Source organism: Arabidopsis lyrata (genome assembly GCF_000004255.2).
Source record: "Arabidopsis lyrata subsp. lyrata unplaced genomic scaffold ARALYscaffold_5, whole genome shotgun sequence".
Classification (NCBI taxonomy): domain Eukaryota; kingdom Viridiplantae; phylum Streptophyta; class Magnoliopsida; order Brassicales; family Brassicaceae; genus Arabidopsis; species Arabidopsis lyrata.
This window is the reverse complement of record NW_003302551.1, coordinates 12,397,832-12,420,657: the sequence shown is the minus strand read 5'-3', so window position 1 is coordinate 12,420,657 and position 22,826 is coordinate 12,397,832. Positions and strand designations below refer to the sequence as shown.

Below are 22,826 nucleotides of genomic sequence, written 5' to 3'. Positions count from 1 at the left end.
CTAAATTCGCATTATTAGATAAATTTGTAATTTTGTTTTGTGAAACTACAGAATAATTTAATCACAAAACATGTAAATATTTAATCTATTATAAAAACTAAATCGTTTGGGAAATAATAGTTATACTTCTTAAATATTTATTAGAGATGTAACTAAACTTCCCCTTCAATTCAATTATTCTTTGTTGGAAGCTGGTAGAAACTTAGGCTAATGGCTACAAAGAAGAAAGTTTCATAAATCAAATCAAGACTATCGAATAAATGGTGTAGTCGAAGATGGGTCTTGATCATATTATTTTCATCTTAACATAAATTGATATGACTTTAAAGAATAGAGAATAAAAACCTATAATATAACACAATACTCCAAAAATCCTTTAAAAATAAATATCAGCATACGAATGTTATTTTTATTTATCGAAATCCTAACAAATCACTATAATATACATAAATTCCAGGTTTAATATAGTTTGTATTGGTCATAGCAATTAGCTTAGTATCATTTTCTAAATTCGCATTATTATATGAATTTCTTTTTTTTTTGTCAAACTTCAAAATAATTTAATCACACAACATGTAATATTTAATCTATTCTAAAAACTAAATCGTTTGGAAACTAATAATTATACTTCCTAAATATTAACCGGAGATGTAACTAAACTTCCTGTCCAATGCAATTATTCTTTGTTGCAAAATGCAAACTGATGGAAACTATTAAATAAAGACTATTCTTTAGGCTAATGGCTACAAAAATGAAAATTCCATTAATAAATCAAGACTATTAAATAAATTCTTTAGTGAAGATGGGTCTAGATCATATTATGTTATTCATAATATAAATAAAATTTGATAACCAATTGGTTTAAATTCCGGTTCGGTTCGGTTCGAGCGGGACCTGATTGAATTTTTTGGTTAGTTGTTTCTTTTGTTGTCTTGGCGAGGGAGAGAGAGAGAGAAGCGGATCGTTAATGGAGAAAAAATGGCTGAGCCAGATTCTGTAAACGAAGCCAAGGAGAAGAAGAAGAAGCTATGGAAAGCTGTTTTCGCTATCTCTGGGATCATGATTACTCTCGTCATCTACGGTCTTCTTCAGGTCTCTCAGTTCCTTTTAGTTTTACCTTCGAATTCGTCTCTCATTGGTCAAATTGATTCAAGAAACGATCTGGGTTTTATCGAATATGTGATTGTAATTGCAGGAGAAGATCATGAGAGTGCCTTATGGATTGAAAAAAGAGTACTTTACGCACTCTTTGTTTCTTGTTTTCTGTAATCGTCTTACTACATCAGCTGTTTCTGCTGCTGCTTTACTGGTAACACTTATCAAATCTTGTCTTGTAGTTTATATTCATACTATCTCAATATACATAAAGAAGCTTAATTTGTGTATTTGTAGGGAAGCAAGAAAGTTTTGGATCCTGTAGCTCCGGTTTATAAGTATTGTCTCATATCAGTAACTAACATCTTAACCACAACATGCCAATATGAGGCCCTCAAGTATGTGAGTTTCCCAGTCCAAACTTTGGCTAAATGTGCCAAAATGATACCTGTAATGGTAAGTTTTATGTAAAGGAGGAAACTTTTGTGTACATGTGAGTTTATCAACACTCTTTAATCTATGTGCTGTCTTTTACAGGTTTGGGGAACTCTCATCATGCAGAAAAAGTATAGGGGATTTGATTATTTAGTGGCGTTTCTCGTGACTCTTGGCTGCTCTGTGTTTATTCTTTTTCCGGTAAAAACACAATCTTTCTAAAGAGATCTCTCCATTAGTTTGTAGTAAGCTTATCTTGGCTGCTCTGTTGTTTATGTACTTGAGTTGTAGGCGGGAGATGATATTAGTCCGTACAACAAGGGAAGAGAAAACACTGTCTGGGGTGTATCCCTTATGGTTGGTTATCTTGGGTACGTATCCGTTTTACTCGTTTCATTGTTGACTTATGAATCTCAATACTCTTTTGGCTCATCCATAATTGGGGTGTTGGTAACAGGTTTGATGGTTTTACAAGCACATTCCAAGACAAACTCTTTAAAGGTTATAATATGGAAATACATAACCAGATATTCTACACAACAATTTGTTCCTCTATTCTTAGTTTTACTGGTGAGAACTTCTCTTTGTGCTTCTTTTGTCTCTTTTATTCTCATTTGTTTGGACTCTGGACCATGTGATGATTAGTTTCCATTACTGATTGATTATATATAAACTTCTGATTTAAGATTCAACTGAGGCCATATGTTAGTAAATCTAAACCCCGTAGATATTAGGAAACGTTCTTATTCTGACTGTGATTCTCTTAGTCCATCAGTGCTTTTCGATATAGAACTCAGCTGCCTTGTATAAACCTCAATGTGTGGACCTAAAAATGCTTGAGAATCAGGTTGACCATGCTTTTTGCTACTCATATGTGAAATTTCTTGATCGATAGGCCTTATATTGCAAGGACATTTACTCCCAGCAGTAGACTTTGTTTCTCGACATAGGGATTGTCTTTTTGACATCGCTTTGCTTTCCACTGTAAGTTTTCAGCTTAGTCATTACATTTATCTTTTTTTTTTTTTTTTTTTTTTTTTTTTTGTCAAAGAGTCATTACATTTATCATGTTCTGGAAAATATATCCAAATCAGACGGGTATGATTGCATTGCAGCAGTGGTCACAACTAACCAGAGATGAACACGTTGTTTTGCAGGTAGCAACAGCCAGCCAATTTTTCATTTCGTACACCATTAGGACATTTGGTGCTCTAACGTTTGCTGCCATAATGACAACAAGACAGGTAAGTTAGTTAGTTAGTTAGTTACTCTGATCTCAACTCTTTGATTCCTAAGCACAATATAATCAAATCTAATTTCTTCTTTGTCTGAAAAATAAAAAGCTTGTGAGCATTATGCTCTCCTGCATTTGGTTCTCACACCCGCTTAGCTGGGAGCAGTGTATTGGATCCGTAAGCTCCTCCAATCCTCTCTTTACTTTGTCTTCCCTCTTTTGTGATCTCTCCTTTTTCCCGAAGCTAAACCCAATTTTCACTGGCACAGGTAATTGTTTTCGGATCTCTATATGCTAAAACCTTAGTGAAGAAGAGATCAGAAAAGCCGCAGGCAGCTCAAGAACTTCCACCGGATGAAGAGGCTCAGCCTCTGAAGGGAAACCCTTAAAGCACAGAGAGAGCCTTATCTTCTCTGATGCTTAAACAGTTACCAGCCAAATCTAATGCTCTCTCTGACTTGGAGGCATCTAACTAACAAAACTAAGCGGTTGAGACGTAGGACGGGTACTCATAGAGCCTAATGTTTGCAAATGCAGTTTCTTGTTTCTTTCTTCTACCTTTTGTGCAGACAAGGAGACCAATGATCAAATTCTTTACTGTTTATTCTAGAGTTGTTCAAATGGTTTTGTAAAATTGTAATGGAATTTTGATATTGTATCAAGAAATATCATAAATTTGTGATACAATGGCTGATTCATATCAACTGAATTTCCCACTCTCAAATTTCTGCCAGTTAATTTCCTTCATATAAACCCATAATTTGATAGAGTGTAGAAGTTTGGTTATTACTGTGTTCATCAGAGAGATTCAGCAAACTCTTCGTGCCAAGCTCGCTACTTTGGACCGGGACATCAACTATTTGCTAACAGCTGCAGAATCAACAAGGAGACACTAATATCATTTCACTTGTTCAGAATCATTCGAGAAAATTAAGGCGCAACTTCAATATCTTCGAAGGAGTAAATTTTGTGATTTACAGTTCTAAACACTTGCAGGTGACATTGCTAAAAAGGACAATGTCTCAGGCTGCATAAGTCAGGAGCAAGCTTCAAGGAGCAGGCTAAAGAAGATTAGAACAGAACCAAAAGTCACAATTCACAGACCATGGACTTTGACTAAGCAAAGATCCCAAAATATTCCATAAAATTTCCATTTTCTTTATAAATCCCCTTTTATCATCTCAAGTACGATTGGCACAATATCTCAAAATCAATATATACAGAGCAACTGAAACATAGTTTTGTCGTACAATAATCATCCTAATTTTGCAAATATTAAACAAATAATGAAATAAGATTCCAAAAAGTGTGACTTGACATTAATATCAACTTCTTTAATCTTCATCCGAATCCTCTTTAGGATATTCTTCATCAATTTCAATTTCAATTGCTTCTTCTCCTTCTTCTTCTTCTTCTTCTTCTTCTTCTTCTTCTTCTTCTTCTTCTTCAAATGCCGCTTCAGCTTCTAGATTTGCTTCATATGCTTCTACCTCTGCATATCCTATTTCTTCACATGCCTCCTCCTCTTCTTCTTCTTCTTCTTCCGCTTCTTCGTCATTCAAGAACTCATGTTTGATCAAACTATCAACAGACCACCTTTTAGATGGGTCTCTCTCCAAACACTTTGTGAGAAAATCCTTTGCCTTATCAGACAAGTAATCAGGGATATAGGGAACAATTCCACTTTTACCAATGAGAGTTTCCCAACCTTCCCAATCAAGCTTACCAAACTCACTCAAAAATCGTTCTCCAGTCAACATCTCAAGCACGGTACACCCAAAAGCCCACACATCCGCACCATAATCCAAAACCATATTCCTTATAAGCTCCGGTGACATAAACCTTGCAGTGCCACTCCTATGATTCCAGCTTCCACCATCCTCAATCCACCATTTCTCAATCGCGTTTCCAAGACCAGAGATCTTAGCCTTAAACCCACAACCGCTAGGCGTGAGTAATATGTTTTTTGGTTTGATGTCGCGATGAATGATCTCATCTTCATGTATACACTTGAGACCAAACAAGATATCACTAGCGTATCTCTTCACATCAACAACTGGTAATCCTCCTTCATGTCTTTTGACGTGTTTCGCAAGGCTTTGACCAGGACAGTACTCGTGAATAGTGTTGAAGTACTTCTTCTTCTCGTTCTTCTCCTCTGTCATCTCATGGCCGTAACAGGAGACGATAAACGGGCTTTTGAGACGTGTTAAGTAATTTTCCTCGTTCATAAGATATGCTGCTTCTGAGAGCTGACTAGATTTGATGACCATCTCGTAAGGAAGATCGTCTTCGTCTCCGTCGGTTGTTCTGACGGCTACGTAAACAGAGCCGTATGAGCCAGAGACGTTTCCAAGATAACGAGTCACCACCCACGAATCACTTTCTGGCTTTCTTGTGATTGAACGGTTCGAAGAATCTGCATCATCGTCTATCACGTTCGTCTCTGATCTGGTTCGTGAATACTTAAACTTCTTGTGAGGACGGTTCGAGTTGTCGTCCTCCCATTGACCTAATCGATCAGAAGATGTTGATGTCGACATCTTTCTCTATCTAGAACTCTATCTCTTTCTATTTTCTCTGAATTGTTGTTATTAAAAAAAAGCGATGAAACAGAGATTGGAGGCGAGACTGCGAGAGAGACCGTATTTATAAAGTGATCTGTGTTTTGTAACCCTTGGGACTCAAGTTTCCTTTTTTCTTTTGGGTTTAGGCAAAAAAAAACAATTATCCAGCTGGCAGCTGTTACACGGTTTGGGTAATATTTCTGAAGCAAAATATGAATTTCCTTTTTTTTTCTTTATCAATTGCCCTCGCTAGTTAAAACTTAAAATTCTAAACAAAATTCAATCAGGTCTCGCCCTGAACCGAACCGGAATTAAAAACTAATTATTTTTTCAATCAAAATCTAATCTCTGTACAAAATGTAGGCTTTTGGGCCCGATATGTTTTTTGTTGGCATTTGGGCCCAATATTTATTAGTTCTTGACTTGTTTTGATTAGTGTCTGTTGTTTATTGACCTTTTCTTATTTGACTATCTGCTTAGAGTCTGCATTTGTTAGAAGCTGATTATCTCTTAATTATATATCTATTAGAAAAAGTAAGCAACGTTACTTCTCTCAATTATCGAGTTTAATTGACACTCAATCCCAAGTTTTTGGAAAATCAGTTACTTCTGTGAAACCGAAACATATTTTCTCTTCAAATAATCATCCTTGTTTTTGCATGAATGTCATATAAATAATGTAACAAGATCCAAAAAAGTGTGAAAATTAACATGATCATCTTTTTATAGGTCATCTTCCGAATCCTTCATCTATTTCAATGGCCACGTCTTCTTCTTCTTTAAGGAACTGATGTTTGAGCAAACTATCAACAGACCACCTCTTACCAGGGTCTCTCTCCAAACACTTTGTGAGAAAATCATTTGCCTTCTCAGACAAGTAATCAGGAATATGGGGAGCAATACAATTTTTTTTTTTTTTTTTTTTTTTTTTAATACCAGGAGGTTCTGGGCCAAAAAGCCCGTAATCCCCCCACGCCCGAAACCACAGCATATAATATTAGTTTCGTCCTAAGCGTCACTCGAACCGGCGACTTCTAAGATTCGCCTAGGGTCTTTACCAGTTGAGCTAACGACACTTGGTAAACAATAAGAGTTTTAGCAATAAATGTTTTCCAACCTTCCCAATCAAGCTTACCAAACTTACTCCAAACTCGTTCTCCAGTCAACATCTCAAGCACGGTACACCCAAAAGCCCATACATCAGCACCATAATCCAAACCATGCCCATCATAACCTCAGGCGACAAAAACCATGACGTGCCTCTCCTATGGCCTAACCCATCACCATACTCAACCGACCCTTTCTTTATCGCTTTCCCAAAACCAGCGATCTTAGCAAATCGGTTATTCTTAAACGCAAGTAAGTTTGATATCACAGTGAATGATCTTCTCTTCATGAAGATACTTGAGACCAACCAATATCTCACTAGCGAAACTCTTCACATCATCTTCCGGTAATTTTCCTCTGTTTCTTTCAATGTGTTTCGCTAGGTTTCTTCCTGAACAGTACTCGTGTAACGTGTTGTAGTAAATCTTCTCGAGTAAAGGATTCTTCTCGTCCTTCTCCACATAGAAGGACACAACAAAAGGGTTTTGTTTTTAATAATCAATCTGAACTTTTTCGATGCAAATTTTTTATAGTAAAAACACATCTATCAATATATTATGATTATTGACATTTAATGTGTCCATATCTAATGTGTCCACATCAACATCCATGTCATCACATTTTATTATTTTTGTAGGCTCTACATATATAATTTATTAAAACAAAAAACAGTAAAAATAAATTAATTCACATACTTTATCTGATCACCTTTCATTTAAAAAAAACAATAATCTACAAAAAATGAATTAAATATGAAAGACGAAAAACAAATATACAACACAAAATGAATAATCTTATCTTACTCATATTTAAATATAAAACTTTTGAATTGAGATTGGAGAAATATAAAATTAGGTAATTATATCTTAACATGTAATGAGTAATTATTTTTAAATGGTGAGAGATAAGAAAACAAAAACTTATCATATATTTTAATGGAATAATAATCAAAAATAAGAGTTAAAAATACCAAATTTAAAGGTGCTGACTTAAAAAAAAAAGTAATTCATTTCTGAAAAATACACATTTAAAATTTGAGAATATATTTGTAAGGTCAAAGTATCAATTCCTGATAAAAATAAGAAGGATTGAGTATATAGTATTTAAATGTATTTTAAAATTAGAATAACTTTTATGATTTCGTAATATACATATTTTAGAAAAATCAACACTAATAATACTATCTAGAATCATAATATACGTTAAATTATATATGTGAAAAGAGAATTTTATATATTTAAAACAGTCAAGATAAAGCGAAAAAATTGACGTTAAAATCTGATGTTTTGAATAGGAATGAGTTTACATATGAAATTTATTGTATACAAAACAATTTTACATCCACCAAAACATAGGGCCTAAATGATAACCGAGGAATCCGGCTGAATCTAGCTGAATTTATTTGTGATTTCTTGCAGAATCTGGCTGAATAATTTAAAGTTCAAATGGTAACTGCTGAATCTGGCTGAATTTTTTGAAAAATTAATTAATCAAATAAACTTATAAAAAAATAATTAGGAAAAAAAATTCCAACAAAATTAGTTAAAAACGAAATATTCTGAAAAATTATAACTTCTAAACAATAAAGTTGAATTTTGAATCAATTTAAAATTACTATAATAGACATATACTCAAATTACTCAAACATAAATATGATTTTGTTTTTAAATGAATTAAATTCTCTAATATATCTAAAAGTTCTTAAGATGACAAAAATTATCGGAGGTTTTAAGTTAATATTTTAAAGTTTTATCAAATATTATTATCATATATTTTGGTGATTTTGGTGAAAATCTAGGAGGGGTTATTGGTTCATGGATTTATATGGAATTAGAAATTTAAACAAAAATCATTCAATCATTGATTTTAAAATCCTAAATAAATTCATGTGTTATTGGTTCTATGATTTATAAATACTAGTTAAAATCATATGTTATTCGTTTAGTTATTTGTTTTTGGATTTGAGAATCCAAATTATGTTTTAAATGGAATTGAATGGAATTGAAAGAGAAAAATAGAAAGATTCAAATCCATGGGTAAACACATGTTATTTCAAAATCCATAAATCTTGATTTCATAATTAATAGAAATTTTCAAATTCTATATGGATTTACAAATTAATAAACCAATAACACCCCCCTAAAGTTAATATATTTGATAATTTAATCAAACATGATTTAAACTATAAAATCTTAAAACTAATTTTTTTTTTTATAATATTTTCTGATTTAGAATTTTTTACTCACAAGTTTTACTATTGAATTTAAATATTTATAGTTACAAAAATAATTTACTTTTTTATTAAAATAAAGAAAAACCTAAAATTCCTCAAGTTTTACTAATTGATGTGACTAGTATTCCTCAAGTTTTCATTAGTGTAAATGATGTAACCAAAGTAAAATTCCACAACTTTTCCTCAATAATTCCTCAAACTAGTGTCACCATTTACACCCATAGTCAAAGAAATCTTAGGACAAAACATTTCCTCAAATTTTTTGATGTTCACTTTAATAAAAAAATTGTGCAACATATAAAAAACGAATTGAATATTCAAAGATAGGAAGGAGAAATGATATACGATATATCTTGAGAACTAATTCACAATCGAATAAATTATATGTGAGTCAATATAAAGTGAAAAGAGAAGATGTCGGGAAGCAACAAGTGAATCATAGAAGATAACGAAAGAAATTGTAGTAAAAAGTGAAGAAATTTTTTACTACTATAGAAAGATAATGCACATAAATAAAGTAAAATAATAAAAAAATCAAATGATTAGATTTAAACTCACAGATCCACATTGATAAAAAAAAAATTAATTAAAATCATGCGGGTACATAATCTAGTAATTTAAATAATCAAGAAAAAAAATTGATCAAAAGTAAGCAAATGTTAAGCAAAAAATGATCAAAACATAAGTAACATTATACAGAAAACTAAGCAAAAAATTTACAAAAACAATTCACATATTCAAAGTTTAGATTCTAAACAAATAGAAACAAACATAAGACCATACTTTGGCTGCTTCTGATAAGTTACCAATTTAAGTTGATAATTAATTTACTGATAAGTAGGGGTGTCAAAATGGATAAAAGTTAATGGATCAATCCAAACCAATCCAATCCATAGATATAATGAATGAGAAATTTGGATACTAATGGATTAATGGATTTAATGGATTAGTGAGTTTAATGAATTAGATTGAAATGGTTTATGTTAGAATGGATTAGTGGATTACTCATAACCAAACCAATAAAAATTAAACATTCTAAATCAAATGTCTAAACCAAATATAATCAAATCAAATGTCAAAACTGATTTTAATAAATCAATGTAGACATGATTTAACTATTAAATCCATGAAATAAATTTTTCCGCCAAAACGTGATTCAACATTTTCCCGCCAAAAATGCAATTCCGTAAAATTTTCCGCTAGAAATGGAATTTCGCATTTCCCGCCAAAAATATGATTCTACATTTTTCCGCCAAAAACGTGATTTCCTATTTTCCCGCCAAAACCGTGATTCCGCATTTTCCCGCCAAAAATGCGATTCCGTGATTTTCCCGCCAAAAAGTGATTCCACATTTTCCCGCCAAAAATGCAATTCCGTAAATTTTCCCGCCAAAATGTGATTCCGTGATTTTCCCGCCAAAAAGTGATTTCACATTTTCCCGCCAAAAACATGATTTCGTATTTTTCCCGCCAAAAACGTGATTCCGTATTTTCCCGCCAAAATGTGATTCCACATTTTCCCGCCAAAAACATGATTCCGCATTTTTCCGCCAAAAACATGATTCCACATTTTCCCGCCAAAAACATGATTCCGCATTTTTCCGCCAAAAAGCGATCCACATTTTCTCGCCAAAAACATGATTCCATATTTTCCCCCGCCAAAAGCGTGATTCCGGATTTTCCCACGAAAACGTGATTCCGTGATTTACCCGCCAAAAACGTGATATCATAACTCATTTATGTCATTAATTATTATTTGTAGCATTATATGATGATAATATTTATTAATTAATTAATTATTTTATTTTCATGGATTAACTCATTTAACCATTAAACCATCAAATAATTGGATTAATGGATTGACTCAATCCATTTAACAAATGAGTTGGATCAACTCATAAACCATTTAAGCCTAAACTCATTGGATTATATATCGGTTTGAATCGGTTTATCCATTTTGACACCCCTACTGATAAGTTACCACATTAAGTTGATAATTCAAGATGACTGTTTTAAAACAGATTGGGGGAGACCAATAATTAATCATCATCTTATTCTAAATCACCAATCTAAACTTTTTCGATGCAAATTTTTTTTTGTTCTTCTCTATATATATAAATCGACCATATAATCAAGTTATAAGATTATTCGTTATTATATATGTTTTTAATGTAATGAGGGTACTTTGTATTATTTTACTCAAATTTTAAACAAAAAAATTAAATAATTGGCAATTAAATCTACTATAGTGATGGTTGTATCATGTTTTTTTTTTTAGATTAGATTAATAAAGCTTGAAAATGTTATTAAAATAAATACTTTGTTTATTAGTGTAGTTCTTTTTCACAAACGATGATACATTTTTACTCTATTTTTTTTTTATGGTCGCCTCCGATGCACATATATGTTAGCACGGCTCTGGCTTTAGACATCAGAATGTGTTCTACCTTCATGAAACAATATTGTGATTTGCTATAATACTCAATTAAATTTGGTGTTTCTATACTAAAGTTATAAAGTCTCATCTCATTTATCCCGCAAGTATGATTTATGCTAATCAAAAATTTCACACACATATTAAATACAGAGTTGAATTCTTTATCTTACAGCTTCATTCTACAACTGTAAAACTAATAATATTTGAATCATAAACTCAAGGTTACTAATCAGACATAAACAAAACCATTATTAAACAATTATACATCCACATTGCAAAAGGGATGGTTCATGAGTGCACCAATCCCCCACCTTGAACCATGATCCCTAACCAAACAACAACTCAGAAAATCTTGTGCTTCTTCAGATAACCAATCCGGTATATAAGGAATGAAACTGCTTAGACCGATGAGACTGTCCCAATCTACAGGACCCAAATCACTGTGTTCTCCCCATACTTCTTGTCCCGTAAACATTTCCAAAACCGTGCATCCGTAAGCCCAAATGTCAACAGCGTAATCAACTATCCCGTGGCGTATAAGCTCCGGAGACATGTATCTAGTTGTGCCTCTCGTATGACCCGGTGCTTTTTCATACTCGCTCGACCCCTTCTCCAATGCTAAACCGAAATCTCCAATCTTTGTCACATACCCATTAGGTCTTATCCGGTTCTCCACAGGGGATAGTAAGATATTTTCCGGTTTAATGTCACAATGAATAATATTTTCCCTATGGATGTAGTTGAGACCGTTAAGGATATATCTAGCAAACATTTTCACATCTTTCTCTGATAATCCTCCTATGTTATTCTCGATCAAGTCGGCAAGGCTTTTGCCGGAGCAATACTCGAGAATCAAATTGTAGTTCGTTCTCGATCCACCGAACAGAGTCTCCTCAAGTGCAATCTCGTGGCCATAGCAACGAACAACGAAAGGAGATAAGAGACGGGTTAATATTCTTTCCTCCTCCATAAGACTTGAAGCTCGTGAAATCTCTGCAGATTTTATCGCCATGATTGTTTTACCTTTGTCTTTCTTACTTGTCGCTAGATAAACCGAACCATAAGAGCCTCTTCCAAGGAACTCAGACTTGATCCAAGAAGAAGACTTTCTCACTACTCCATCGAATACTTCTTTGGTTATCTCTTTAACGCTTCTACTACTATTACTCTTCTTCTTATTTTTCAAAAGCGGCGGTGTAAATCTCCCCCTTTTCTTGTCCTTCGTGTTAGGTATATGAAGAATGATCGGAGAGAGTTTTAGAGTGAAAATAGGGTTTTGAGGCAGAGGAGGGATCATCGTGTTGTTGCTTGATGAATCAGAAATCTCTATGACGCTCTTCGTCGGTGAATATTTAGGCTTTTTGAGAGGTGGGTTTGAGTAATCGTTGAACTTAACCTGACCATATCGATAAACAGACATGGAAAATTCAGAATTCATCTCCATTCTTCTTTCTGCAAAATTCTCTGATAGTGAAACAAAGACAAGAAGGCAAAAGACTTTTTTTTTTATAGGCTTCTGTTGTGTTTTCCTTTTAGCTTTTGGTGTTGTTCATTTGACCTAGTCAACGTTAGAGTTTCCTTTTTTTTCTTGAGTGGATTTTGCTTAACTAATTGCGAATTTAGTTAGATTTATCAACTATCAACGGATCCGCGTAAAAGTGATAATCATATCATGTTCGCACATGCCACTCGTAATCTCCAAATATATGATTTTTTTATTTATTTTTTCTTAATTTTTTTCAATATAATTGTAATAGTCAAAACTATCCATTATTAAACCAAGTAATCCTTGTATAATGAGTAACACAAGTTTAATATAACTAAATATATTATAGAAGAAGCTTACATGCCTATATCATATGGGCTATATGAGACCAACAACCAATAGAAGAAGCATATCAGAACATTGAACCTAATAGGTTTTACATTTTCCTTTTCAACATGCCTTTTATATTTGTACATAGTAAATCGACTTAAATGTTGGATATTCATTTTGCATTAAAGGAAAGTTATAAAAAAAGCTCTTGATGATTGATCCCAGTTAAAATTTAGACAAGTCTACATCTAATCGTAACTGAGATAGGGATGGCTGACGAGTTCTCTGACCCCCCACCTTGAATCAGGATCCTTAACTAAGCATTTCCTCAGAAAATCTTGTGCTTCTGCAGGTAACCCACTCGGTATATGAGGAATGAGATCAGTGTGACCAATTAGATTGATCCAATCTTCTTTAGTTAAATGACCATACTCTCCCCAAACTTGTTTCCCGGTTAACATCTCCAAAACCGAACATCCAAACGACCAAGTATCAACATTAAAGTCCACAATACCATGGCTTATTAGCTCCGGAGCCATATACCTTCTAGTACCTCTCTTATGACCCGATCCATTTCTATACTCCACCGACCCTTTCTCTAATGCTAAACCAAAATCCCCAATCTTGGCTATATATCCATTAGACCTATATCGGTGATCAAGAGGGCTGAGTAAGAGATTGTCGGGTTTAATGTCACAATGAATAATGTTTTTTTCGTGAATATGGATGAGACCACACAGAACATCTCTAGCGAACAGCTTTACATCAAACTCCATTAACCCTCCGTGATTATTCCTGATCAAATCTCCTAGACTTTGGCCAGAGCAATACTCAAGTATCAAGTTGTAACGATGACCATTTCCTTCACGTACCATCTCATCGCCGAAATAGCTAATCACATAGGGAGATTGCAATCCTCTTAGGATCCTTCCCTCGTCGATGAGACTCAAAGAACGTGAAATTTCTGCAGTTTTGATTGCTCTCTCTTCGTTCTTATATGTCGCTAGATAAACAGAACCATACGCCCCTTTTCCAAGCAACCGAGATTTGACCCAACACGAAGACTTTTTTACTAGTCCACCCTTGGTGGATGATCCTTCGCTTATCTCTTTGCTACTACTAGTACTCTTCTCCAAAGGCGGCGGTGTTGAGCTCCTCTTTCTCTTGTTCTTCGAACAACGTTGTCGATGAAGAATGGTCGGAGATTGTTTTACAGCCAAAGTAGGGGTTTGGGGAAGAGGAGAGGTCATCGTGTTGCTTGATGAATCGGATATCACGATGCCGTTCTTCGTAGGTGAATATTTGGGCTTTTTAAGAGGCGGGTTCGACAAATCGTTGAGCTTCCTTTGACCATATCGTCTGTAATAAGCGGACATGGAGATCCTAGAATCCATCTCGCTTTCCCTGTAAAACATTTTGATAGTGAAGCAAAGAAAAATGGTCAAGAGCCTTCCCTTCATTTTTTTAGTGTAATCAATTTATAAAATAAATAAAAATACTGAAACATTAAGCAAGAAAATTTTGAGGAAATAAAGGATACCTCACCTTCAAAAATGGAGTCAATAAAAGACTACTAATGAATAAACAAAAACTGTGTCTCTTTTACAATTGGTTTGCTTTGATCATTTGCACGAGCTTTTATATTCATGGAACTAAAAAAATAAAGGTGACTCTAGAGGAAGAAAGTATTCAATGTATATATATCCAAAATTTTAAAGTTAAAGAACAAAAAAAATAATCCTATGTTTAGGTAAGTAAATAAAAAAATATAAATTTTAGGTAAATGTATTTTGTTTTTCAGTCAACTTCAAACTTTTGGTACGTTATTAATTTTGTAAATCCGTTATTTTGGCGCGTTATTTATTTATAATAAACTAACTTTGGCGCGTTATTGATTTAGTATTGAGTCTGGTGTCTAAGAAGTAAGAACCAATTTACATTATTTCCCCAAACGTTATAGGATGCATTATTAATGTTAACTTTATTATCCCTATCATATTGAATTTTAAACATAGATTTTTGCCACTTATCTGTCGGTCTTCATATATATCAATATCATATGTTAATTAATATTTCAATTTCAAATCATAATTACAAAAAAGTTAACACAAACAAATCAATAAATCTATTTATATGATTAAGTTATCCAAAGAAAAAAATGATCAAATATACTAACCTTTTAAGAAAGAGAAAAAAATATACTAACCTTTTAAGATGTTTGGATTAGAATCCAAATCTGGTTATTGGCAAGTTGATTTGTGTAGAGTTTGTAGATTTTTAAAGTTAGGGATTTAAAGAGTTTCGAAGATTATTATAGATTATTATTAATGACTTTTATGAGTTTTCATGGATTACAAAGATTTTTTTAAACTTTTTAAAAAATGTTTTTGCAAAGTAATATATTTTTATGTTTCCATATAAATTTCCCAAATGTAATCTCTTTGAAATTTACATATATTTAATATAACTTTGAAGAAAGTCTTTTTATGTGTATAAATAATAACTATTTATTTTTAGTGATCCATATTTTTTGTTTATTTCCCATTGGCATAACGAATTCTGGGTTTTTAATCTTTCATTAAATGTATATTGAATTATTTTTATAAAATATAAACAAAGTAATGAAATTTGTATTTCTTACAATTCTGGGTATATCGGTAAGTGTGGTCCATGTTTATTGTTTTGTAAATATTTACATCTAAAGATTTTGTGTTGTAAAGATTTACTTATAAAATTATGGTTATATCAAATATGGATTTGTGTGTGTGGTTTTTTGCATAAATTGTAAGACTCTCATGTATATCCATGAGATTTTGAGAGTTGTGTCGTATGAGTAAATATATAGAGAATCAATAACACTGGATTTTAATAGAAGTATAGAGTCAATGATTATTGATCACTAAACTTTTTGAATAACAAAAGATTTTGAACACAATTTAAAAGTCATTAAACCAGTAACATTAGATTTCATTAAGAATGTAAGATTCCATGAACTAATAACAATGGAATCTATAAACTATTGAAGTCCGATACACCGGAGATATTAAATCGGAGAAGAGAACGAAGGAGAGCTCAAATTTAGATCTAACAGAATCTTTATTAACATGTAAATGTTGACCAGGATTAGATTTAATGTACCTTAGAACTTTGTATGTTGCATGTAGATGAACATCAGAAGGAGCTGAAATGAATTGACTCAGTTGATGGACTGCAAAAGTGATATCAGGTCTTGTTATAGTCAGATAAAGCAGTCGGCCAATGAGTTCTCTGTAGGTTGTTGGATTAGGTAGCAAAGTTCCCATGTCTTTAACCAAATGAACTGTAGGATCCATGGGAATAGAGCTTGGCTTGCAATTCAGTAGACTTGCATCCTCCAACAAGTTTTGAGCATATTTTCTTTGACAGACAGTAATTCTCTTTGATGATCTTGCTATTTCCAATCCAAGGAAAAATCTTGCAGGACCTAGATCTTTGATCTTGAATTCTGAACGCAATAAGGACTTCAATTCCTCCACTGTTTCATCATTGTTGCTTGCTATCATAATGTCGTCTACATAGACTAATACCACAATAAAAGAATCTGAAGTCATCTTGACAAACATGGTATTGTCAGCAGGTGATTGAATATAATTTGCACCCAGTAAAACAGAAGAAAACCTCTTGTACCACTGTCTTGAAGCCTGCTTAAGTCCATAGAATGACTTAAGAAGACGACATACTGGATTAGGTGGTAAAGAACTTCCATTAGGCGTAGTGTATCCTTGAGGTAAACTCATGAAAATCTCTTCATCTAATTCTCCATGTAGAAATCCATATACCAATAACTCCCCTAGGGATATTTTTCAGATATCTATAAAAATATCATGATTAGCAGGAGTAATTTTGTCATTTTCTTTTAGGTTAAAATCCAAGAGACATATAAACCATCTTAAATTCATGCTGAAAAATGTTTAAATTTAACCATACAAGAGTAAATTAATCTCAAATGTTAAGATGTTGGAAAATTTTAAGATCCGGATCCGGATATAAACCTTAAAATCACCATATCCGGATTCGAGATTTTACTATCTTGATCCTATCTCGACCATTCTCGAGATATATATATATTTATCGGATTGGAGTGGATTCTATATATATGGGATTTCAGATACTAAATAATAACTCCACCCTAAGAATACAGACAAGATGATGTACTTTCATAACTTTCTTGTCCAAATTTGCTTATTAGTTACCTTAATTAATGAAAATTTTCAACAATTGTTTGTTGATATATTAAAGAGAGATATCACCAAAAAGAAACATAGAAAAAATTCTGAAAATTGAAATGTAGTTTACTTTAGAATTAGAGTCTTGACTTGTATACTTTGACAAAAAAAAAAAAAAAAAAAAGTAGTATCACAAGACTTATTCTTATTCATTATAGACACAAACTTAAGCTTGTTACTTACTATACAAGTGATGATTACAGAGTCCAGACTTACGCTGTTTTTGTGCTCATCAAACAAAACTATTACATTCGTTAGGTATTATTGTATTTATTAAAGTATTTATAAGTTATATAACATATATATAAAACAGATTTATCTCAATGAATTAAATCTTAATTTTAACCTGGCGACCATGGTGATCTACTGTGTTGGAAACAGAAAGGAAACTGATCCTTTGCAAAGGAAGACGACATCTTACTTTTATCTGCATCCATGTTCCATATAGAATCCAATGAGCTTTCCCATGTTGGAGAAGCCAGAGTTGGGTAACTTAAGCAATGGCTTTGTTCTGAGTAGATGTCTTTAACCGGTTTTATTATGTTTACTGCTGAGTGATCAATCTCTCTCCATATATCATCCATAGAGTATACGTCTTCGGTTTCTTGACTCATCATCTCACCCGTGGATCGGGATCCTCCAGTGTCGTAAAAGCTCACTTTCCCTGAAGATTTCCGCGAGTGGCACGATGTATCTTGAGTATTGGTGGTTGTAGTGGTCATAGATGAAGAGCTGCAGTTGGAAAATGAGGAAGTTGGGGAAACAGGACGTTTCTTTTCTTGAGCTTTCTTCCTCATATGAGTCCTCCAGTAATTCTTTATCTCGTTATCCGTTCGGCCCGGTAATTTTCGGGCTATTTTAGACCACCTGCATAGATATAGATGGAAATTTTTTAAGTATCAATAATACTTGTTACAACAATAACTTGAGATTCAAGTAACCATCTTTTTGTTTCTTTCTTAGATGGATCAGACCTGTTTCCCCACTTTGCGTGAAGCTCAAGGACGAGGCGCTCTTCTTGTGGCGTCATCTTGCCGCGTTTGAGACCAGGATGAAGGTAATTAACCCACCTTAGCCTACAACTCTTTCCTGTTCTGTTCAAACCTACAACCAAAACTAGCTCATTAATGGTGGCTCCTTACCTATTCTTATCTTTCTCCCTCCACCTTCAAACCTGATACTTTTGCTATAAAATCCCATCGTCGATCTCCAAATAAGTGAACAAAATTTACCAGAAGTATGTCCTCCTGTTCTGTCCATGGACCTTTCCGGTTCTCCTCTTGCATCATTTTCATCTCTCTCTTTAGCTCTTCTTTATCTCTCTCTTGTTACTAAAAAGTTATTTCTCAGCTTGCTTCACCATGGCATCCTCTGGCCACTATATTTATAAGGTAAAATTTTTAACACTGTGGTGTGTCTACACGATATCACACTCGCAATATTAAATCTCTAATGATTTCTTCTTTTTATTCCAATCCTTAGAGCAACCCCAATAATGGTTTTTTAACTAAGTCTCTTAACATTAAGACAACAAAAATATAATTATTTAATTGTGTGGGTTTCTTGAACAGTGAAGAAACTCTCTCTAAAATTTCTTATATTAGGTACTTGGACATACTTTGGAGAGAGTTTCTTCACTATTCAAGAAACCTACACATTTTTTTATTAATACATTTTTTCTCTCTAAAATAAGAGACTTATGTTTAGAAACCATCAATGGGGTTGCTCTTAGTGTCTATATGTTTGAGAGATTATCCTATTGAAAATGTAGGGTCTCTTTATAGTGATGTCACAAGGCCATTATATAAAAAAAAACTTGATCGTTAAAGAGTGTTATTGGTGTTACTGATGTAACACTCCCATTAATTCTGCTGCCTTTTATCTTTTGTGCCGTGTGGATAATAAGAACTCTTTCTTATATTTTTTGGAAGGCACTATCTCGAATGTGGATTTCAATAGCATCAGAAAATCTCCTAAATCAATCCAAAAAAGAAGAAGGTATGGTCTTCTATATATAGTTTCTTGTTATTTAAAGTAGAAAAACTCTTAATATAAATTTTCTATGGGTGTTAAAAATAGTATAAATTAAGACCCTAGATCTTTCTTCACCTTTTTTTTTGTGGGGATATGAGAGAAGTGTCTCTTGACTTTATATTAAGGGTTATATTGGTAGAAACTGTTGAAGCTTAGAAAAGGAAAAGAGAGAAGAGAAACCGACAAAAGCTTGGACAGCTTTAGAAGTCAATTGTTTGTGGGAGCTTGCACTACAAGAAATATGTTCATCGTTAGCGCGAAAAATCTGCTATAATACATATTACATAGCGAATTCACAAATGCTATGACATCGGCAGCTATGGTAGGTTTTCCACCTACGATAGCGTTTTCTGACATGCTATTATACGTCGATCAATTATAGCGATAGTAAAATGATCTAATATGCTATATTATAGCATACGTTTAGTGCTATTTTATATTGTAATGTAGCATTTTATATTTGCTATATAAATTTGATTGGTTTTATAAATAATTTTTATATTTGAATCCTATTTTGCAAAATAAATTTAATTAGATTTATAATATACTTTTTATATTTCATAAATCATCAATCATCAACAACAAAACAGTAATATTACATTATCCATCCTTTTCATAACATCATACCTAAGTTTTAAACAAAATTAATCTAACACCAGAAAGACAAACTTCAATCATGTCTCCTACTTTCTTCTTGAACATAATCTTCTCCTTCTCTTTCTTGAAGTCCTCAAAGTGTCCAACTTTAGTAGGTTCATCATTACTCAAGACATGTCTTCTCAACACAAAACTCTACGTCGTACACATCTACGTCTTTAAAGGTTGCAATCGTAGTCCTTATTCATTCTCCTGCATTTTCCCAACAAAGAGACGTTACAAGTCAGAGATATTGAACACAAATTTGATTGATAAAAGGGAATATCCATAGACTCTAAAAGATACTTTGGCATCCTTCCACAATGTATTTCAATGGGAACTTATATGCCAATAAGAAGAGGAACTAGTAGAGCAACAAAGCTAAAATCAATCTAAACTCAGAAACCAGAATTGCATACCTTTATTGATGAATCGAAGAACCCACCAACAACCAGAGATCCATCATGAGATAAAGATGCACAATTTGACAAGAGGACCTTCAAGTTTACTAGAAAAACAACCATATCTTTCATCAACTTAATGTTCCAGAGATAAAAGATATTTCAAATAACTATCTCATAATACAGCAAGGTAAAAGGGATTGACAATTTGACAGTCAAGAACTTCCTACAGGTAACACCCACAAAGCAATCATAAGTTACCTTTTTATTCAAATAGAAATCAAGTTCAGATTCTTCTAATAGTGTTAATTATGCAGGAAAGACTTTGTTTGGTGGTCTAACAACATTAATTTCCACAGAAAAAGATAGAAGTAGAACAAGTGAGTCAGTGAACGTCATATTTGTGTATTTATGAATTGAGAAATGTATTAGTTCTTACTATATTGCTTACTTGGTCACTAGTTCAGCTACAAATAAAAAATATACAAAGTTGTTAGTTCTTACTATATTGACACTGAAGTGAAACTAAAAGAGAAGAAGTAGTACCAAAAATGCAGCCAACAGACCACATATCCACCGCATTTGAGTGATAGGTTGCTCCAAGCAGAATAGCCTCAGCTGAAAGATAACTCTCAATCTCGCATTTACTAAATAAGAAGCTTAAAAATACAACATTCAAACAAGAATTGTCAAATTAGAAACATATCACTACAAACAACAGTTAGATTGAACATATGCCCAAAAGAGTCAGAATCTAATGAGAAGTTATTTCCAGTTCCCTAATAGGAAGAAGTGAATCCAGAGAATGATACATAATAAACAAGACATGATTTAGTTAAATGCAAGGGCTGATTAAGTTTATTCTTCTTCAAAACACTTAGGAAGATTCTCAAAGTAAAACGAATAATTCTTAAAGAGATAAGTAAGGATCTAATCCTCATTTGAAAGAAAAAGCAAAATGGAAGAAGCTAATCAGTCACATAGCTTCAAATCTAGGGATATGCCGAGAACAAAAGCTAAAAGTCAAACGTTTAGGGGAAAAGGCAAAGAAGAGAACCTAACGCCATGGAGGAGGGCTTGTAATGCAGTAAGAGATATCTGTAAGCTGTTCTTTCGTCGGATGTTGCAGTGGATCTCCACCCGATTTCGGCGTTGACATCTTCAACCTTTGCAGCAAATAAAAATCAAAACTTTTAAACCAAAACCTTCACAAATCGAGAAAGTGACTAAAACCCAAATCACAGAAGAAGCAAGAGCCACGAAATTTGAGCAAAAGAACCCATGTACAAAGACTTCGTTTTAAGCTAAACCCACAATTGCAACAAAAATAAAAACCAAAGCTTTACACCAAAAACATCACCAACCCGAAAAGTGACTGAACCCAAAATCACAGAAGAAGCAAAAGCTACGAAATTTGAGAATGGAGGATGGATAATTTATAGAATTTAAGAAGAAGAAGAATTTAGGGATGAGAGCGATAGTTACAAAGAGTGATAGAAATTGATAAAATCCAGTAGATCCAGATTCGTATAATCATAGCCTCACAGGAAGAGAGTGAAGAGGTAAAGGAGAGCTAAGGAGATGGGAGAATAAAGGAAGAATCGAGGAAGAGAGCGAAGAGGTAAAGGAGAGAAAGGGGATGGAGAAGATAGAAATTAGGGTTTGATTGTTAATTTGAGTTTTTTTTTTTTTTTTTTTTTTTTTGTCTAAGTTGTTGGCGGTTTGGGCAAAATTTTTGCTAAATATTGGCGGTATAAGTAATTTTAGTTTCCGGTCTGCTATTATAGGGTTTAGCGTTTCTAAAATGCTATAATATCGTTATAAAAATCCGAGTATCATTTTTAATAGCATTAACGAAATCCGTGCTATTATGTTGTGCTATCAATGTCCACTTTTTTTGTAGTGTTGATAAGTGAGTTTTTGTATCTAGTAACAGTACCTGAGATAGGAATTAGATACTTTCTTAAGATCTTGTGTTTGTGGCTTGTAATTTTTTCAGCTTGGGCCTGCGAATTAACATTGTCCGAATACACGCGCGCACACACACTATTGAAGTTAAACTTGATTTTGGTTTAAGCTTAATTATGGGTTTATAATTCAATATTCTATATTGAACAAAACCCAAAGTTAAGCCTAAGTTCTAGATTTCTCTAAAGCATCATCGAAAAATCACCACCTCCTTATGTGTTATAGAGAATTCTATTAGATAGATATCTAGATAATTATGTGAAATAATCTAGAAAGTTGTAAGATAAAATCTAGATATTTTAGTAGAGTTATAGAGATGATGGTAGAATAATCTAGAGACTTTGTAAGCTAACTTTGGAGGCTATAAATACCTCCTCACCTTCTCATTTGTAATGAAGTTGAAGGAATTTGAAAATTTGTTTGCTTCGCAAGAATCACTAGCGGTACAAATGGTGGGAGTTAAAATTCATGATGACTCGGGGAGAGCTTTTGTAGCTAGGAGGCAACACAACTTCAAGAGCCAAATCCAATGATGGTGGTCCAAGAAACAATGATGGACATGAAGGATCTTCTAAGGGAGATAAGAAGAAATTTAAGT

At 33.1% G+C, this 22,826-nt stretch overlaps 5 protein-coding genes and 1 pseudogene across 7 annotated transcripts; 1 reads left to right on the top strand and 5 right to left on the bottom strand.

Moving 5' to 3' along the window:
• Nucleotides 1–938: 938 nt before the first annotated feature.
• Nucleotides 939–3,482, top strand: LOC9311839 (UDP-galactose/UDP-glucose transporter 5). The gene is made up of 10 exons (XM_002877412.2): nucleotides 939–1,092; nucleotides 1,196–1,309; nucleotides 1,393–1,551; nucleotides 1,633–1,731; nucleotides 1,822–1,901; nucleotides 1,988–2,100; nucleotides 2,426–2,514; nucleotides 2,688–2,774; nucleotides 2,874–2,942; nucleotides 3,034–3,482. Exons 1-10 carry the CDS (start codon nucleotides 979–981, stop codon nucleotides 3,151–3,153), a joined length of 1,044 nt encoding a protein of 347 aa, XP_002877458.1. The 5' UTR covers nucleotides 939–978; the 3' UTR covers nucleotides 3,154–3,482.
• Nucleotides 3,483–3,928: 446 nt separating this feature from the next.
• Nucleotides 3,929–5,398, bottom strand: LOC9311838 (mitogen-activated protein kinase kinase kinase 3). The gene has a single exon (XM_021026379.1). The coding sequence runs from the start codon at nucleotides 5,305–5,307 to the stop codon at nucleotides 4,099–4,101; it is 1,209 nt and encodes a 402-aa protein (XP_020882038.1). The 5' UTR covers nucleotides 5,308–5,398; the 3' UTR covers nucleotides 3,929–4,098.
• Nucleotides 5,399–6,061: 663 nt separating this feature from the next.
• Nucleotides 6,062–6,923, bottom strand: LOC9311837 (annotated as a pseudogene).
• A 4,427-nt stretch (nucleotides 6,924–11,350) lies between these two features.
• LOC9311836 (mitogen-activated protein kinase kinase 7) lies at nucleotides 11,351–12,552 on the bottom strand. The gene has a single exon (XM_002875722.2). The coding sequence runs from the start codon at nucleotides 12,550–12,552 to the stop codon at nucleotides 11,368–11,370; it is 1,185 nt and encodes a 394-aa protein (XP_002875768.1). The 3' UTR covers nucleotides 11,351–11,367.
• Nucleotides 12,553–12,905: 353 nt separating this feature from the next.
• LOC9311835 (mitogen-activated protein kinase kinase kinase ANP1) lies at nucleotides 12,906–17,698 on the bottom strand. Its single transcript, XM_002875721.2, has 2 exons — nucleotides 17,611–17,698; nucleotides 12,906–14,328 (listed from the first exon to the last, which is right to left on the bottom strand). Exon 2 carries the CDS (start codon nucleotides 14,316–14,318, stop codon nucleotides 13,173–13,175), a length of 1,146 nt encoding a protein of 381 aa, XP_002875767.2. The 5' UTR covers nucleotides 14,319–14,328; nucleotides 17,611–17,698; the 3' UTR covers nucleotides 12,906–13,172.
• LOC9311834 (transcription factor MYB48) lies at nucleotides 17,315–18,646 on the bottom strand. Of its 3 annotated transcripts, none has more exons than XM_021026835.1 (3): nucleotides 18,332–18,646; nucleotides 18,164–18,293; nucleotides 17,315–18,056 (listed from the first exon to the last, which is right to left on the bottom strand). In XM_021026835.1, the coding sequence occupies exons 1-3, from the start codon at nucleotides 18,447–18,449 to the stop codon at nucleotides 17,531–17,533; spliced, it is 774 nt and encodes a 257-aa protein (XP_020882494.1). In that variant the 5' UTR covers nucleotides 18,450–18,646; the 3' UTR covers nucleotides 17,315–17,530. The 3 variants fall into 3 exon arrangements, with proteins under 3 accessions (XP_020882494.1, XP_002875766.1, XP_020882493.1); XM_002875720.2 differs by having other exon boundaries at nucleotides 18,364–18,644; XM_021026834.1 differs by having other exon boundaries at nucleotides 18,422–18,644.
• Nucleotides 18,647–22,826: the final 4,180 nt, after the last annotated feature.

What these genes read in the sequence shown, in the direction of transcription:
- LOC9311839 (XM_002877412.2), top strand. Translation starts at nt 979, where the DNA reads ATGGCTGAGCCAGATTCTGTAAACGAAGCCAAGGAGAAGAAGAAGAAG. An exon ending in CCAAAATGATACCTGTAATG is followed by an intron (nt 1,552 to 1,632) that starts GTAAGTTTTATG and finishes TGTCTTTTACAG; the next exon opens with GTTTGGGGAACTCTCATCAT. An exon ending in CTGTGTTTATTCTTTTTCCG is followed by an intron (nt 1,732 to 1,821) that starts GTAAAAACACAA and finishes CTTGAGTTGTAG; the next exon opens with GCGGGAGATGATATTAGTCC.
- LOC9311838 (XM_021026379.1), bottom strand. Translation starts at nt 5,307, where the DNA reads ATGTCGACATCAACATCTTCTGATCGATTAGGTCAATGGGAGGACGAC.
- LOC9311836 (XM_002875722.2), bottom strand. Translation starts at nt 12,552, where the DNA reads ATGGAGATGAATTCTGAATTTTCCATGTCTGTTTATCGATATGGTCAG.
- LOC9311835 (XM_002875721.2), bottom strand. Translation starts at nt 14,318, where the DNA reads ATGGATTCTAGGATCTCCATGTCCGCTTATTACAGACGATATGGTCAA.
- LOC9311834 (XM_002875720.2), bottom strand. Translation starts at nt 18,484, where the DNA reads ATGAAAATGATGCAAGAGGAGAACCGGAAAGGTCCATGGACAGAACAG. An exon ending in TTTTATAGCAAAAGTATCAG is followed by an intron (nt 18,294 to 18,363) that starts GTTTGAAGGTGG and finishes TTTTGGTTGTAG; the next exon opens with GTTTGAACAGAACAGGAAAG. An exon ending in CACGCAAAGTGGGGAAACAG is followed by an intron (nt 18,057 to 18,163) that starts GTCTGATCCATC and finishes ATATCTATGCAG; the next exon opens with GTGGTCTAAAATAGCCCGAA.